Here is a 17,526-nt window from a genome sequence, read left to right on the forward strand (position 1 = left end):
CTGACTTTTTCCTCTTCAATTCAGCTTTTACATTGATGGTATTGAGTGCCAAAACAAATGCTTAAAAAATTACTCATTGCTAAAGAATAATTAAAAAGGGCAGAGCAGGTCAAAACTATGCTGGCCTGGTTGATTGCTGGAATGGTGCTAGAATTAAATTATCAGAGTACGCGGTGTTACAATAGTGTGAAAAGCTGCCCTTATTAGTAGTCTGCATTTACCAACACTATACCACACTGTCGATACATGTCCTTGCCGACCAAACATTTAATTAAGACATTACTATTTTTCTTTTCCTTTTCTCTGCCCGTCCCACTAGCTGTTTGAGCACTGGCAAGCAGTCCAGAAGCAGTTTGAACCAGATAGCTTGTCTAAGGCCATCGCTCCCCGAAGCTTCCTGGCTCTCATCCAGAGCATAAGGAAAGCCTCCAAGGACGAGATCCTCCAAGTGCTGAAGCGCTCCAGCAAGACTGCCCTGTAATCCCTAGCACTTTCCCACCTCTCTGTCTCTCTCTCCCTCCTTTTCATTCTCTTCCTGTCTGCCTCTTTCTCTAGCTCTCCTCTTTTTTTCTCTTTTTGCCTTTCCCGCTTCATTCCCTTTTTCTTCTCTTTATTTTCACTTCTCTTCTATCGCTCTTTCTCTTCTCGATCTCTAATTTTCTCCTCTTTTTCTGTATGTGTCTTTTTTTCTCTCTCTCTCAGGCTTTGATGCTTTCTTATGAGATGTAGAGACTACTCACCCCGTTTCCTTGCTGTCTGTCTCTCGCTCCATATTTCTTTTGGCCAGAGCCACATAGTTAACTATATAGGGAATATGGTGCCATTTTAGATATGACTTCTGACTCACCGCCTCTCTCCAACTCTCTTGGGGTCTGCAGACCTCAGGTGGTGGACGCCGTGACCTCATCCCAGACGCCCGACTCCTTGGACGCCATGCTGCAGTTCCTCAACTTTGCCGACCCCAAAGGCCTGGTACTGCAGGAGAGGTTCCTGTATGCCTGTGGCTTTGCCTCGCACCCCAACGAGAGAATGCTCCAGGCTTTGGTGGTGAGTGGCCAATGGCTGCCTCTTGCTCAAACTCTACATCTTAGGGTGCCTTCAAATCAAAATAAATTAAAATCATGTCCAACACAGCAGGATGGGGAGAAATAGTTTGGTAAAAAGTCAGTTCAATGTTTTCAATTGGTTAGACAGATTTTTTTATTTATTTAAATAAATGTACTAACACTTGCACTTGACCCCCCCCTAGGCAAGTCAGTTAAGAACTAATTCTTATTTACAATGACGGCCTACCCCAGCCAAACCCAGACAATGGGCCAATTGTGCGCCGCCCTATGGGACTCCCAATCACGGCCGGATGTGATGCAGCCTGGATAGGAACCAGGACTGCAGTGATGCATCTTGCACTGAGATGCAGTGCCTTAGACCTCTGCGCCACTCGGGAGCCCCAAAATGCATCATTGTGACTTCTGACGGACAGCGCAACACAACACTGTACCCTCCCCCAACGCACGGCTCCCAGTGAAAATCATTGACTTACTGTGTTTTTTACATATCCATTTTTTTCTGGTTTGAAAGACTGGTAATTTGTTCATCATCAGGGCAATATTCAGTAAGAACATTAGCACAATGTTTTACAACTTTACATTTTAGTCATTTAGCAGATGCTCTTATCCAGAGCGACCTACAGTTAGTGCATTCATCTTAGGTGGGACAACCACATATCACAGGCATAGAAAGTAAATATTTCCTCAATAATGTAGCTATCAATAGAGTCAGAGCTAGAAGGAGGTGGGGGTCAAGTGAAAATGTTGGTACATTTATTTATTATATATACAGTACCAGTCAAATGTTTGGACACCTACTACTTCAAGGGTTTTTCTTTATTTTGACTATTTTCTACATTGTTGATTAATAGTGAAGACATCGAAACTAAAATTACACATATGGAATCATGTAGTAACCAAAAAAGTGTTAAACAAATCAAAATCTATTTTATATTTGAGATTCTTCAAAGTAGCCACCCTTTGCCTTGATGACAGCTTTGCACACTCTTGGCATTCTCTCAACCAGCTTCACCTGGAATGCTTTTCCGACGGTCTTGAAGGAGTTCCCACAAATGCTGAGCACTTGGGTTGAGGTCGGGTGATTGTGGAGGCCAGGTTATCTGATGCAGCACTCCATCACTCTCCTTCTTGATCAAATAGCCCTTACACAGCCTGGAGGTGTGCTGGGTCATTGTCCTGTTGAAAAACAAATGATAGTCCCACTAGGCGCAAATGAGGTGGGTTGGCATATCGCTGCAGAATGATGTGGTAGCCATGCTGGTTAAGTGCGCCTTGAACTCTAACTAAATCACCGACAGTGTCACCAACAAAGCACCCCCACACATCACACCACCTCCTCCACGCTTCACTGTGAGAACTACACATGCGAAGATCATCCATTCACTTACTCGGTGTCTCACAAAGACACAGCGGTTGGAACCAAAAATCTCAAATTTGGAATCATCAGACCAAAGGACAGATTTCCACAAGTCTAATGTCCATTGCTTGTGTTTCTTGCCCCAAGCAAGTATTTTCTTCTTATTGGTGTTCTTTAGTAGTGGTTTCTTTGCAGCAATTCAACCATGAAGGCCTGATTCACTCACTCTCCTCTGAACGGTTGATGTTGATGTGTCTGTTACTTGAACTCTGTGAAGCATTTATTTGGGTTGCAATTTCTGAGGCTGGTAACACTAAGGAATTTATCCTCTGCAGCAGAGGTAACTCTGGGTCTTCATTTCCTGTGGCAATCCTCATGAGAGCCAGTTTCATCATAGCGCATGATGGTTTTTGCGACTGCACTTGAAGAAACTTTCAAAGTTCTTGAAATGTTCTGGATTGACTGACCTTCATGTCTTAAAGTAATGATGGACTGTCATTTCTCTTTGCTTATTTGAGCTGTTCTTGCCATAATATGGACTTGGTCTTTTACCAAATAGGGCTATCTTCTGTATACCACCCCTACCTTATCACAACACAACTGATTGGCTCAAACACATTAAGAAGGGAAAGAAAATCCACAAATTAACTTTTAACAAGGCACACCTGTTAATTGTAATACATTCCAGGTTACTACCTCATGAAGCTGGTTAAGAGAATGCCAACAGTGTGCAAAGCTGTCATCAAGGCAAAGGGTGGATACTTTGAAGAATCTTAAATATAAAATATGTTTTGATTTGTTTAACACTTTTTTTTGGTTACAACATGTATGGAATAATGTAATTTCGGAGTTGGGATGTCTTCACTATTATTCTACAATGTAGTTTTTTAAAAATTGAATGAGTAGGTATCCAAACTTTTGACTGGTACTGTAAATATACTGATACTGATCACGACCCAGCGCTCTCAATGCACCCTTCATGACATTGTTGATTGTAGCATTTCTGTGGCTGTCTGACTATGTCCTGTGTTGCGTTAAAGGAAATAACACATAACATTATTTGTGGGGCAGTTGTTTCTACTTCCCTTAGATTTTGTACCTACTCTCTAATGACTTCCAAAATTGCAATTTTTTATTTAAAATCATGTTTTTTGGGGTACTGTATGATGATAAATCATATGATGATAATGACACATTGTTTTTCAGGACATTTCAAAGGGCAAGATTGGCAGTAAAGACATCAAAGAATCGGTGGTGATCATCATGGGTGCCATTGTGCACAAACTCTGTCAAAAAGGAGGTTGCGAGCTACCAGTGAGTAAAGTTATCAAATATGTTTAGCCCGTGTCTGTAATGAGGGGGGTTGTACAAAAGTCATTCTTAAAGGGATTAAAACATACTTTTTACTAAATATTAATAATATCAAGCATCACCCCAACGTCATCAAATGTGAAAATGGCGTTTTCCTATGTTTCATAGTTCAAAAGATGGATGTAACGGCTTGTGCTCTCCTCATCCTCGGAAGAGGTGAGGAGAGAAGGATCTTTAGACCAAAACGCAGCTTGTGGGAAATAAGCCATCTTTATTATAACAACGATAAAGATGGCAACACGAAACAAAAAACTTTCCAAACTACAAAACAACAAAACGACGTTGACGAGACCTGAACATAAACTTACATAACTAAACATAAACTTACGTACAGGAAACAGACGACATCGAAACGAAAACGAAAACAAACAAACGCAACAGTCCCATGTGGTACGAACATAACATACGGACACAGGAGACAATCACCCACAACGAACACTGTGACAACGCCTACCTAAATATGACTCTTGATTAGAGAAAAACGCAAACCACCTGCCTCTAATCAAGAGCCATACCAGGCAAACCAAAACCAACATAGAAACGAATAACATAGACTGCCCACCCAAAACACATGCCCTGACCATAAACACATAAAAACAACATAAAACAGGTCAGGACTGTTACAGTACCCCCCCCTCAAGATGCGCACGCCGGGCGCACAAGCACAAAGTCCAGGGGAGGGTCCGGGTGGGCAGTTGACCACGGTGGTGGTTCCGGCTCAGGACGCTGTCCCCATACCACCATAGTCCATCCTAACTTCCTCCCTCCAAGAATGTCCACCCTCTTTTGACCCCCACAAAATCCCCTTAACAACATATCTAATAAGGACAACACCGGGACAGAGAGATAAATCAAGACAGAGGGATAGATAAGAATATAGAAGTAGATAAAGATAGAGAGGGAGATCAGGATAGAGGGGCAACTCCGGACTGAAAGGCAGCTCCGGACAGAGAGACAGCTCTGGACTGATGGGCAGTTCTGGGTATCTAGCCTTTTCAGGCTGAAGGGCAGCTCATGGCTGACTGACGACTCTCGACGCTCATGGCAGGCTGACGGCTCTCGACGCTCATGGCAGGCTGACGGCTCTCGACGCTCATGGCAGGCTGACGGCTCTCGACGCTCATGGCAGGCTGACGGCTCTCGACGCTCATGGCAGGCTGACGGCTCTCGACGCTCATGGCAGGCTGACGGCTCTCGACGCTCATGGCAGGCTGACGGCTCTCGACGCTCATGGCAGGCTGACGGCTCTCGACGCTCATGGCGCTCTGACGGCTCTGGCTGCTCATGGCGCTCTGACGGCTCTGGCTGCTCATGGCGCTCTGACGGCTCTGGCTGCTCATGGCGCTCTGACGGCTCTGGCTGCTCATGGCGCTCTGACGGCTCTGGCTGCTCATGGCTCGCTGGCGGCTCTGGCAGATCCTGTCTGGTTGGCGGCTCTGGCAGATCCTGTCTGGTTGGCGGCTCTGGCAGATCCTGTCTGGTTGGCGGCTCTGGCAGATCCTGTCTGGTTGGCGGCTCTGGCAGATCCTGTCTGGTTGGCGGCTCTGGCAGATCCTGTCTGGTTGGCGGCTCTGGCAGATCCTGTCTGGTTGGCGGCTCTGGCAGATCCTGTCTGGCTGACGGCTCTAGCGGCTCCTGTCTGGCTGATGGCTCTAGCGGCTCCTGTCTGGCTGACGGCTCTGTAGGCTCATGGCAGACGGGCGGCTTTGCAGGCTCATGGCAGACGGGCGGCTTTGCAGGCTCCTGGCAGACGGATGGCTCAGACGGCGCTGGGGAGACGGATGGCTCAGATGGCGCTGGGGAGACGGATGGCTCAGATGGCGCTGGGGAGACGGATGGCTCAGATGGCGCTGGGGAGACGGATGGCTCAGATGGCGCTGGGGAGACGGATGGCTCAGATGGCGCTGGTGAGACGGATGGCTCTAGCCGGATACGGCGCACTGTAGACCTGGTGCGTGGTGCCGGAACTGGAGGCACCGTGCTAATGATAAGCACCTTCCTACTAGTGCGGGGAGCAGGGACAGGGCACACTGTATTCTCAAAGCCTACTCTATCCCTGATGCGTGGTACCGGCACTGGTGACACCGGGCTGAGGACAAGCACATCAGGATTAGTAGAGGGAGAAGATACAGTGGGTACAGGGCTCTGGAGACGCACTGGTAGCTTAGTGCGTGGGACCGGAACTGGAGGCACCGGGCTAGATACACGCACTACAGGGAGAGTGCGTGGAGGAGGAACAGGGCTCAGGATACGCACTGGTAGCCTAGTGCGTAGTGTAGACACTGTAGGTACTAGGCTGGGGCGGGGAGGTGGTGCCGGAAATACCGGACCGTGGAGGCGTACTGGCACTCTTGAGCATTGAGCTTGCCCAACCTTACCTGGTTGAATACTCCCGGTTGCCCGACCAGTGCAGGGAGGTGGAATAACCCGCACCGGGCTATGTAGGCGAACCGGGGAAACCATGCGTAAGGCAGGTGCCATGTATGCCGGCCCGAGGAGACGCACTGGAGACCAGACGCGTTGAGCCGGCCTCATGACACCTGGCTCAATACTCAATCTAGCCCTACCATTGCGGGGAGGTGGAATAACCCGCACTGGGCTATGCACTCGTACAGGAGACACCGTGCGCTCTACTGCGTAACACGGCGCCTGCCCGTACTCCCGCTCTCCACGGTAAGCCTGGGAAGTGGGCGCAGGTCTCCTACCTGCCCTTGGCCCACTATCTCCTGGCCCCCCCCCAAGAAATTTTTGGGAATTACTTACGGGCTTTTTTGGCTTCCGTGCCAGACGCGTTCCCTCATAGCTCCGGTTCCTCTCTCCGGTAGCCTCCGCTCTCCTCAGTGCCTCCAGCTGATCCCATGGGAGGCGATCTCTACCAGCTAGGATCTCCTCCCATGTGTAGACACCCTTTCCATCCAAAACATCGTCCCATGTCCATTGCTCCTTTCTCTCCTGTCCCTTACTCCGTTTAGTTTCCCTTTGCCGCTTGGTCTTAGCGTGGTGGGTGATTCTGTAACGGCTTGTGCTCTCCTCATCCTCGGAAGAGGTGAGGAGAGAAGGATCTTTAGACCAAAACGCAGCTTGTGGGAAATAAGCCATCTTTATTATAACAACGATAAAGATGGCAACACGAAACGAAACAAAAAACTTTCCAAACTACAAAACAACAAAACGACGTTGACGAGACCTGAACATAAACTTACATAACTAAACATAAACTTACGTACAGGAAACAGACGACATCGAAACGAAAACGAAAACAAACAAACGCAACAGTCCCATGTGGTACGAACATAACATACGGACACAGGAGACAATCACCCACAACGAACACTGTGACAACGCCTACCTAAATATGACTCTTGATTAGAGAAAAACGCAAACCACCTGCCTCTAATCAAGAGCCATACCAGGCAAACCAAAACCAACATAGAAACGAATAACATAGACTGCCCACCCAAAACACATGCCCTGACCATAAACACATAAAAACAACATAAAACAGGTCAGGACTGTTACAATGGATGAATATGTGTTTCCGATGACGTCATCTTGTTGTGCATCATATGATTTTAACCAACTATGAGTAGGCATTGTCTCGATGAATATGAAGTAAAATGTGTTTAAATGTCCCTTTTTAAGCAATTGAATCATATTCAACAAAGATAATACTGATTTGACTTTTTTGACTGAGCCAAGTGTGACTCTATTGGAATGCCAGACTGGAATAGTGAAGTGAAACAGTAGTGAGAGGTAGCTGTGTCTGATAGTTTGAAAATATACAGAAATTATCCCTCTATGATCCCGTTGTGAAATGCACCAAAGAAAGTCACAATTTCTTAAATGGAACTATACAATGGCTGATTTATTGTGTGTGTTTTTGTCCGATGTCCAACGCAGACTGTGGTTGAGGTGAAGAAGATGATTCTGGAAGGTCCCGACAGTACGCAGGTGGAGTCAGACGTTCAGATGTACCTGCTAGCGCTGAAGAACTCCCTGCTGCCCGAGGCCATTCCCCTGTTTTCCAAATATGCTGAGTCAGAGGTCGGGGCATACTGCACCATCTCCCTCACAGCCCTGCAGAGATACGACGTCGCCCTCATCACAGATGAGGTGAGGCCATTGGAATAGCCAGACAACCATTCATGAGGGAAGCTGGATTGCCATTCCCAGAGCCATATATTTAGATATATTTATCTTATTTCGATATACACTGAGAGTACCAAAAGTATGTGGACACTTGCTGTAACTTAACAAATAGTGGAAAAAGTCAAGGGGTCTGTATACTTTCCAAATGCACTGTATATACTGTTGTATGTACACTGCATTCGGAAAGTATTCAGACCCCTTGACATTCCCACATTTTTTACACTACAGCCTTATTCTAAAATAAAATACACTTAGGTTGGAGTTGGAGGTTGGAGTCACTCCACAAATTTCTTGTTAACAAACTATAGTTTTGGCAAGTCGGTTAGGACATCTTTGTGAATGACACAAGTAATTTCCCCAACAATTGTTTACAGACAGATATCATCACTTAAAATTCACTGTGCCTTTAAACAGCTTGGAAAATTCCAGAAAATGATGTCATGGCTATAGAAGCTTCTGATAGGCTAATTGACATAATTTGAGTCAATTGGAGGTGTACCTGTAGATGTATTTCAAGGCCTACCTTCAATCTCAGTCCCTCTTTGCTTGACATCATGGGAAAATCAACAAAATCAGCCAAGACCTCAGAGAAAAATTGTAGACCTCCTTAAGTCTGGTTCATCCTTGGGAGCAATTTCCAACCTCTGAAGGTACCATGTTCATCTGTAGAAACAATATTACGCACGTATAAACACCATGGGACCAATCAGCCGTCATACCGCTCAGGAAGGAGACACATTCTGTCTCCTAGAGATGAATGTACTTTGGTGCGAAAAGTGAAAATCAATCCCAGAACAACAGCAAAGGACCTTGTGAAGATGCTGGAGGAAACAGATACAAAAGTATCTATATCCATAGGAAAACAAGTCATATATCGACATAACCTGAAAGGCTGCTCAGCAAGGAAGAAGCCGCTGCTCCAAAACCGCAATAAAAAAGCCAGACTACGGTTTGCAACTGCACATGGGACCAAGATCTTACTTTTTGGAGAAATGTCCTCCGGTCTGATGAAACAAAAATAGAACTGTTTGGCCATAATGACCATTGTTATATTTGGAGGTAAAATGGGGAGACTTGCAAGCCGAAGAACACCATCCCAACCGTGAAGCACGGGGGTGGCAGCATCATGTTGTGGGGGTGCTTTGCTGCAGGAGGGACTGGTGCAATTCACAAATTAAATGGCATCATGAGAGAGGAAAATAATGTGGATATATTGAAGCAACATCTCAAGACATCAGTCAGGAAGTTAAAGCTTGGTCGCAAATGGGTCTTCCAAATGGACAATGACCCCAAGCATACTTCCAAAGTTGTGGCAAAATGGCTTAAGGACAGCCAAGTCAAGGTATTGAAGTGGCCATCACAAAGCCCTGACCTCAATCCTGTAGAAAATTTGTGGTCAGACCTGAAAAAGCGTGTGCAAGCAAGGAGGCTTATAAACCTGACTCAGTTACACCAGCTCTGTCAGGAGGAATGGGACAAAATTCACCCAACTTATGGTGGGAAGCTTGTGGAAGGCTACCTGAAACATTGGACCCTAGTGTAACAATTTGAAGGCAATGCTACCAAATACTAATTGAGTGTATGTAAACTTCTGACCGACTGGGAATGTGATGAAAGAAATAAAAGCTGAAATAAATCATTATCTCTACTATTATTCTGACATTTCACATTCTTAAAATAAAGTGGTGATCCTAACTGACCTAAGACAGGGAATTTTTACGAGGATTAAATATCAGGAATTGTGAAAAACTGAGTTTAAATGTATTTGGCTAAGGTGTATGTAAACTTCCGACTTCAACTGTAAGTCTTCTTGGGTGTGACTCTTAGCACACCTGTATTTGCGGAGTTTCTCCCATTTTTCTCTGCAGATCCTCTCAAGCTCTGTCAGGTTGGATGGGGAGCATCGTTGCACAGCTATTTTCAGGTCTCAGAGATGTTCGATTGGGTCTGGGCTCTGGCTGGGCACTCAAGGACATTCAGATGCTTGTCCTGAAGCCACTTCTGCGTTGTCTTGGCTGTGTGCTTACACAACAAGTGGTTGTCCTGTTGGAGGGTCAACCTTTGCCCAAGTCTGAGGTCCTGAGTGCTCTGGAGAAAGGTTTTCATCAAGGATCTCTGTACTTTGCTCCTTTCATCTTTGACTCGATCTTGACTAGTCTCTCAGTCCCTGCCACTGAAAAACATCCCCAAAGCATGATGCTGCCACCACCATGTTTCACCGTAGGGATGGTGCCAGTTTTCCTCTAGACGTGATGCTTGGCATTCAGGCCGAAGAGTTCAATCTTGGTTTTATCAAACCAGATAATCTTGTTTTTCATGGTCTGAGAGTCCTTTGGGTGCCTTTTGGCAACTCCAAGCGGGCTGTCATGTGCCTTTTACTGAGGAGTGGCTTCCGTCTGGCCACTCTACTATAAAGGTCTGATTGGTGGAGGGCTGCAGAGATGGTTGTCCTTCTGGAATGTTCTCCCATCTCCACAGAGGAACTGTAGAGCCCTGTCAGATTGACCATCATGTTCTTGGTCACCTCCCTGACCAAGACCCTTCTCCCACAATTGCTAAGTTTGGCTGGGCGGACAGCCAGCTCTAGGAAGAGTCTTGGTGGTTCTAAACTTCTTCCGTTTAAGAATGGAGGCATGGAGGCCACTGTGTTCTTGGGGACCTTCAGTGCTGCAGAATTTTTTTTGGTACCCTTCCACCAATCAGTGCCTCGACACAATCCTGTTTGGGTGCTCCACGGGCAATTCCTTCGACCTCATGGCTTGGTTTTTGCTCTGACATGCACTGTCAACTATGGGACCTTCTATAGACAGGCCTTTCCAAATCAGGTCCAATCAGTTGAATTTACCACAGGTGGACTCAATCAAGTTGTCAAGTTGTAGAAACATCTCAAGGATGATTAATGGAAACGATGCACCTGAGCTCAATTGCGAGTCTCATTGCAAATGGTCTGAATACTTATGTACAGTAAATAAGGTATTTCTCATTTTTTAAATAAATTTGCAAACATTTCGAAACCTGTTTTTGCTTTGTCGTTATGGGGTATTGTGTGTAGATAGCTGAGAATTAAAATCCATTTTAGAGTAAGGCTGTAATGTAACAAAATCTGGGGAAAATCAAGGGGTCTGAATACTTTCCGAATGCACTGTGTGTGTACAGTCGTGGCCAAAAGTTTTGAGAATGACACAAATATAAATTTTCACAAAGTTTGCTGCTTCAGTGTCTTTAGATATTTTTGTCAGATGTTACTATGGAATACTGAAGTATAATTACAAGCATTTCATAAGTGTCAAAGGCTTTTATTAACAATTACCTGAGGTTGATGCAAAGAGTCAATATTTGCAGTGTTGACCCTTCTTTTTCAAGACCTCTGCAATCCGCCCTGGCATGTTGTCAATTAACTTCTGGGCCACATCCTGACTGATGGCAGCCCATTCTTGCAATGCTTAGAGTTTGTCAGAATTTGTGGGGTTTTGTTTGTCCACCCGCCTCTTGCTGTTGACATGACACAGGACTGATGGTAGCGCTCACCTTGTTTTCTCCGGACAAGCTTTTTCCGGATGCCCCAAACAATCGGAAAGGGGATTCATCAGAGAAAATGACTTTACCCCAGTCCTCAGCAGTCCAATCCCTGTACCTTTTGCAGAATATCAGTGTCTCCCTGATGTTTGTCCTGGAGAGAAGTGGCTTCTTTGCTGCCCTTCTTGACACCAGGCCATCCTCCAAAAGTCTTCGCCTCACGGTGCGTGCAGATGCACTCACACCTGCTTGCTGCCATTCCTGAGCAAGCTCTGTACTGGTGGTGCCCCGATCCCGCAGCTGAATCAACTTTAGGAGACTGTCCTGGTGCATGCTGGACTTTCTTGGGCGCCCTGAAGCCTTCTTCACAACAATTGAACCGCTCTCCTTGAAGTTCTTGATGTGCCGACAAATGGTTGCAATCTTACTGGCAGCAATATCCTTGCCTGTGAAGCCCTTTTTGTGCAAAGCAATGACGGCACGTGTTTCCTTGCAGGTAACCATGATTGAGAGAGAAAGAACAATGATTCCAAGCACCACCCTCCTTTTGAAGCTTCCAGTCTGTTATTTGAACTCATGAGGACTGGCCACCCCTCATAGCCTGGTTCCTTTCTAGGTTTCTTCCTAGGTTTTGGCCATTCTAGGGAGTTTTTCCTGGCCACCGTGCTTTTACACCTGCATTGCTTGCTGTTTGGGATTTTAGGCTGGGTTTCTATAAAGCACTTTGAGATATCAGCTGATGTAAGAAGGGCTGTATAAATACATTTGATTTGATTTGAATCAGCATGACAGTGATCTCCAGCCTTGTGCTCATCAACACTCACACCTGTGTTAACGAGAGAATCACTGACATGATGTCAGCTGGTCCTTTTGTGGCAGGGCTGAAATGCAGTGGAAATGTTTTTGGAGGATTTAGTTCATTTGCATGGCAAAGAGGGACTTTGCAATTAATTGCAATTCATCTGATCACTCTTCATAACATTCTGGAGTATATGCAAATTGCCATCATACAAACTGAGGCAGCAGACTTTGTGAAAATTAATATTTGTGTCATTCTCAAAACTTTTGGCCACGACTGTATGTATATGTGTGTATTTTCAGATTTTATTGAAAGGATGATAGCAGTGCGGAACTATAGAGAGAAGTTGTGTTAATGGGCATTAGGTCGGGTTCAAACTTATGCCAACATCATAGATGTGTGCCCGCGCTAGACCAGCCTGGCCACCAAACTGATCTTTTAAACTGTTGTCGTGCCTCACTCCATTTCAGGTGAAGCAGACGGTGAACCGAGTGTACCACCAGAACCGCCGGGTCTACGAGAAGAATGTGAGGGCAGCAGCCGCGGACGTCGTCTTTAGCAGCAACCCCTCATACATGGAGGTGAAGAATGTGCTCCTGTCCATCGGAAACCTTCCCAAAGAGTTGAACAAGTACATGCTTTCCAAGGTCAAGGACATCCTCCACTTTGAAATGCCTGCCAGGTGGGTGATGGGATTTACATTTGATTTGATAATTATTTTGTTATTTTCATTTTATTCAGACTGAAACAGCACTAAATGAGTGGGGAGACTAGCGATTGGGCTGGGATTCGTACCCACACTGGGGTGGTGTATATGTGGTGCAGGCAGTGGCGTTACCTGCTAGACCAGCAGGCACTCATTTTATTTAATTAAAACCCTAAATTGAAGGCAGGCATTACTTACAGTGAGCTCCAAAAGTATTGGGACAGTGACACATTTTGTTGTTTTGAAATTATACAATGTTTATGATGTTAAAGTGCAGACTGTCAGTTTTAATTGAGGGTATTTCCATCCATATTAGTTGAACCTTTTAGAAATTACAGCAATGTATGTAGTCCCCCCATTTTAGGGGACTTGAGTGTACGAAACATCAAGAATAGACTCATAGCCCCCCACCCCACCCTCAGAATAGCCTCAATTCGTTGGGGCATTGTCTTTACAAGGTGTCGAAAGCGTTCCACAGGGATGCTGGCCCATGTTGGACTCCAATGCTTTCCACAGTTGTGTCAAGTTGGCTGGATGTCCATTGGGTGGTTGACCATTCTTGATACACATGGGAAACTGTTTAGCGTGAAAAACCCAGCAGCATTGCAGTTCTTGACACAAACCTGTGCAACTGGCACCTACTAACAGTTCAGTTTCGAGATCACATATTGAGTGTCTCGGTCTTGTCTCGGTGTCGGATACATTTGTACTTGGTCTTGACTCGCTCTCGGACAGTGAGGACTCATAACTTCTTGCCGAGACCAGCGCAGTAAAAAAAAAAATACGGTATCTTAACAGCCTTTATATCTATTATAGACATGTTTGCGCAGTGGCGAACCTATAGGCCTTCAGTGTGTGACAGGTTTGTGATTCTGAAAGGACAGCAACCGTAATACCAGCGCACTCATGTAGGAGAGTGCACTTTTTGTTAAACACAAAGGGCCAGTGGTGTATCCCTACTTCTTAATCCCTACTGATGCGTATCAAAGTAGTGGACGTATACGATTGTTCAATTATGTAGTAGAATAGAGAAATCATGCACAAAGGAGCTTCTGTGATGGTCCAGAGGGTGGTGCGGTCTGCCCATCTCATCACCAGGGACACACTGCCGGCCCTCCAGAACACTTACAGCACCCGATGTCACAGGAAGGCCAAAAAGATCATCAAGAACATCAACCACCCGAGCCATGGCCTGTTCACCCCGCTATCATCCAGACGGCGAGGTCAGTTCAGGTGCATCAAAGCTGGGACCAAGAGACTGAAAAACAGCTTCTATCTCAAGGCTACCACCCTGTTACTCAACACTGCACCTTAGAGGCTGCTGCCCTATATACATAGACATGGAATCACTGACCCCTTTATTAATGGAACACTAGTCACTTTAATAATGTTTACATACTGCTTTACTCATCTCATATGTATTGTGACGGATCAGCTAGTCCGAAACATCCTTGCCTGGGCTTGCCAGTTTGGCATTAATACGTGTCACATATCAATTTGCATTTGGTACATTGGGTCGAGTGTTAGCAGCAACTCACGAAACCCCCGTTTCTCGACCGTGTAAATTGGGGCCATGTCTTTGCAGATGTAAGTTGTAACGGCAGCTGTTATCTCATTCCATCTTCGTGATTCTTTGCCATATGGTGTGCCGCGGGCAAAAGCCTCTTGCAACGTCTGAGTCGGGGGTTTGTATTGAGCACTTGACTGTACTTTTTGGGGTGTCATCCATAGACTCTCCGTACAGTTTCACATGATTCTTGCGTAGGTGGTAAGAAGTTAGTGGTGTTTGAGCCTGTTGTCCGTTACCGGCCTGCGTAATATTTTGCAGAGGGTGGTTTTCTGGTCCGTGTCAGACTTTTCATACCCAAACCAAGTCCATGCGACCGAAGTAGCCCCTCTTTTAAGTACGAGCTCCATGTCTCCATGCTCTGTGTCACGTTCACTCTCCTCCATGTTTGTTTGTGTTGCAAATTTCTACAAAGCATTGTTCAATTGACACAAAATATTGCCGTAAAGAATGTGATTTGCGACACATCGAAATAAACGATAGAGCATAATATGAAACGATAGACATTTTTCTATCGTCTCACGATATACAGTTGAAGTCAGAAGTTTACATACACTTAGGTTGGAGTCATTAACTCATTTTTCAACCACTCCACAAATTTCTTGTTAACCTCTCTGGGATATGTGGGACGCAAGCGTCCCAACTGGCCAACATCCAGTGAAAATGCAGAGCGCCAAATTCAAAATAAATGACTATAAAATGTAACTTTGATGAAATCACACATTCAATCTACCAAATTAAAGCTACACTTGTTGTGAATCCAGCCAATGTGTCAGATTTCAAAAATGCTTTACCGTCGAAAGCAAACGATGCTATTATCTGAGGATAGCACCCAAGCAAACAAACAGAGACCATATTTCAACCCTCCAGGCGCGACACAAAACGCAGAAATAAAAATATAATTCATGCCTTACCTTTGACGAGCTTCTTCTGTTGGCACTCCAATATGTCCCATAAACATCACAAATGGTCCTTTTGTTCGATTAATTCCGTCGATATACATCCAAAATGTCCATTTATTTGGCGCGTTTGATCCAGAAAAACACTGGTTCCAATTTGCGCAACGTGACTACAAAATATCTCAAAAGTTACCTGTAAGCTTTGTCCAAACATTTCAAACTACTTTTGTAATACAACTTTAGGTATTTTTTAACGTAAATAATCGATAAAATTGAAGATGGGATATACTGTGTTCAATACTGGAGGAAAACAAAGTGGAGCGTGCTTTCAGGTCACGCGCCTCTAACAAAGAGTACACTTCCCTCTACCCTCATTCTGAACAGTCTTACTTCTTCATTTCTCAAAGGAAAAACCTCAACCAATTTCTAAAGACTGTTGACATCCAGTGGAAGTGATAGGAACTGCAAGAAGGTCCCTTAGAAATCTGGATTCCCAATGAAAACCCATTGAAAAGAGAGTGACCTCAAAAAAGAAATCTGAATGGTTTGTCCTTGGGGTTTCGCCTGCCAAATAAGTTCTGTTATACTCACAGACATGACTCAAACAGTTTTAGGAACTTCAGAGTGTTTTCTATCCAAATATACTAATAATATGCATATCTTAGGTTCTGGGCCTGAGTAGCAGGCAGTTTACTTTGGACATGCTTTTCATCCGGACGTGAAAATACTGACATCTATCCCAGAGAAGTTAACTATAGTTTGTTTTGGCAAGTCGATTTCCTAATCGACATCTAATTTATGCATGACACAAGTAATCTTTCCAACAATTGTTTACAGACAGATTATATCACTTATAATTCACTGTATCACAATTCCAGTGGGTCAGAAGTTTACATACATTAAGTTGACTGTGCCTTTAAACAGCTTGGAAATTCCAGAAAATTATGTCATGGCTTTAGAAGCTTCTGATAGGCTAATTGACATCATTTGAGTCAATTGGAGGTGTACCTGTGGATCTATTTCAAGGCCTACCTTCAAACCCAGTCCCTCTTTGCTTGACATCATGGGAAAATCAACAGAAATCAGCCAAGACCTCAGAAAAAGAATTGTAGACCTCCCTAAGTCTGGTTCATCCTTGGGAGCAATTTCAAACGCCTGAAGGTACTACGTTCATCTATAGAAACAATAGTACTCAAGTATAAACACCATGGGACCACGCATTATGTGGATATATTGAAGCAACATCTCAAGACATCTGTCAGGAAGTTAAAGCTTGGTCGAAAATGGGTCTTCCAAATGGACAATGACCCCAGGCATACTTCCAAAGTCGTGGCAAATGGCTTAAAGACAACAAAGTCAAGGTATTGGAGTGGCCATCACAAAGCCCTGGCCTCAATCCTATAGAACATTTGTGGGCAGATCTGAAAAAGTGTGTGCGAGCAATGAGGCCTACAAACCTGACTCAGTTACAGCAGCTCTGTCAGGAGGAATGGGCCAAAATTCACCCAACGTATTGTGGGAGCTTGTGGAAGGCTACCCAAAACGTTTGACCCAAGTTAAACAATTGAAAGCAATGCTATCAAATACTAATTGAGTGAATGTAAACTTCTGATCGACTGGGAATGTGATCAAAGAAATAAAAGCTGAAATAAATCATTCTCTCTACTATTATTCTGACATTTCATATTCTTAAAATAAAGTAGTGATGCTAACAAATTTTTACGAGGATTAAATATCAGGAATTGTGAAAAACTGAGTTTAAATGTATTTGGCTAAGGTGTACTTCAACTGTATATCGCCCAGCCCAACTGTATTCTATTTTACTGTATTTTAGTCAATGCCACTCCGACATTGCTCGTCCTAATATTTATATATTTCTTGGTTCCATTATTTTACTTTTAGATTTGTGTGTATTGTTGTGAATTGTTAGATAATACTGCACTGTTGGAGCTAGGAACACAAGCATTTCACTACACCCGCAATAACATCTGCTAAATATGTGTATGTGACCTTTAAAATTTGATTAGATTTTTACACAATCGCAAAGCCCATAAAATATATTCACAGTTGGTTAGTGTGGGTGGACCATTTCAGA

At 44.5% G+C, this 17,526-nt stretch overlaps 1 protein-coding gene across 1 annotated transcript in view; it reads left to right on the plus strand.

The window, feature by feature from the left end:
- LOC139578838 (microsomal triglyceride transfer protein-like) overlaps nt 1-17,526 on the plus strand; it is a 44,303-nt gene that overhangs the window by 7,511 nt on the left and 19,266 nt on the right. Inside the window, exons 7-11 of the mRNA XM_071406918.1 lie at nt 320-477; nt 879-1,047; nt 3,631-3,738; nt 7,696-7,908; nt 12,730-12,941. Coding sequence (XP_071263019.1) covers nt 320-477; nt 879-1,047; nt 3,631-3,738; nt 7,696-7,908; nt 12,730-12,941 — 860 coding nt within the window. The remainder of the gene's footprint in view (nt 1-319; nt 478-878; nt 1,048-3,630; nt 3,739-7,695; nt 7,909-12,729; nt 12,942-17,526) is intronic.

This window comes from Salvelinus alpinus, chromosome 6 (assembly GCF_045679555.1).
Source record: "Salvelinus alpinus chromosome 6, SLU_Salpinus.1, whole genome shotgun sequence".
Classification (NCBI taxonomy): Eukaryota; Metazoa; Chordata; class Actinopteri; order Salmoniformes; family Salmonidae; genus Salvelinus; species Salvelinus alpinus.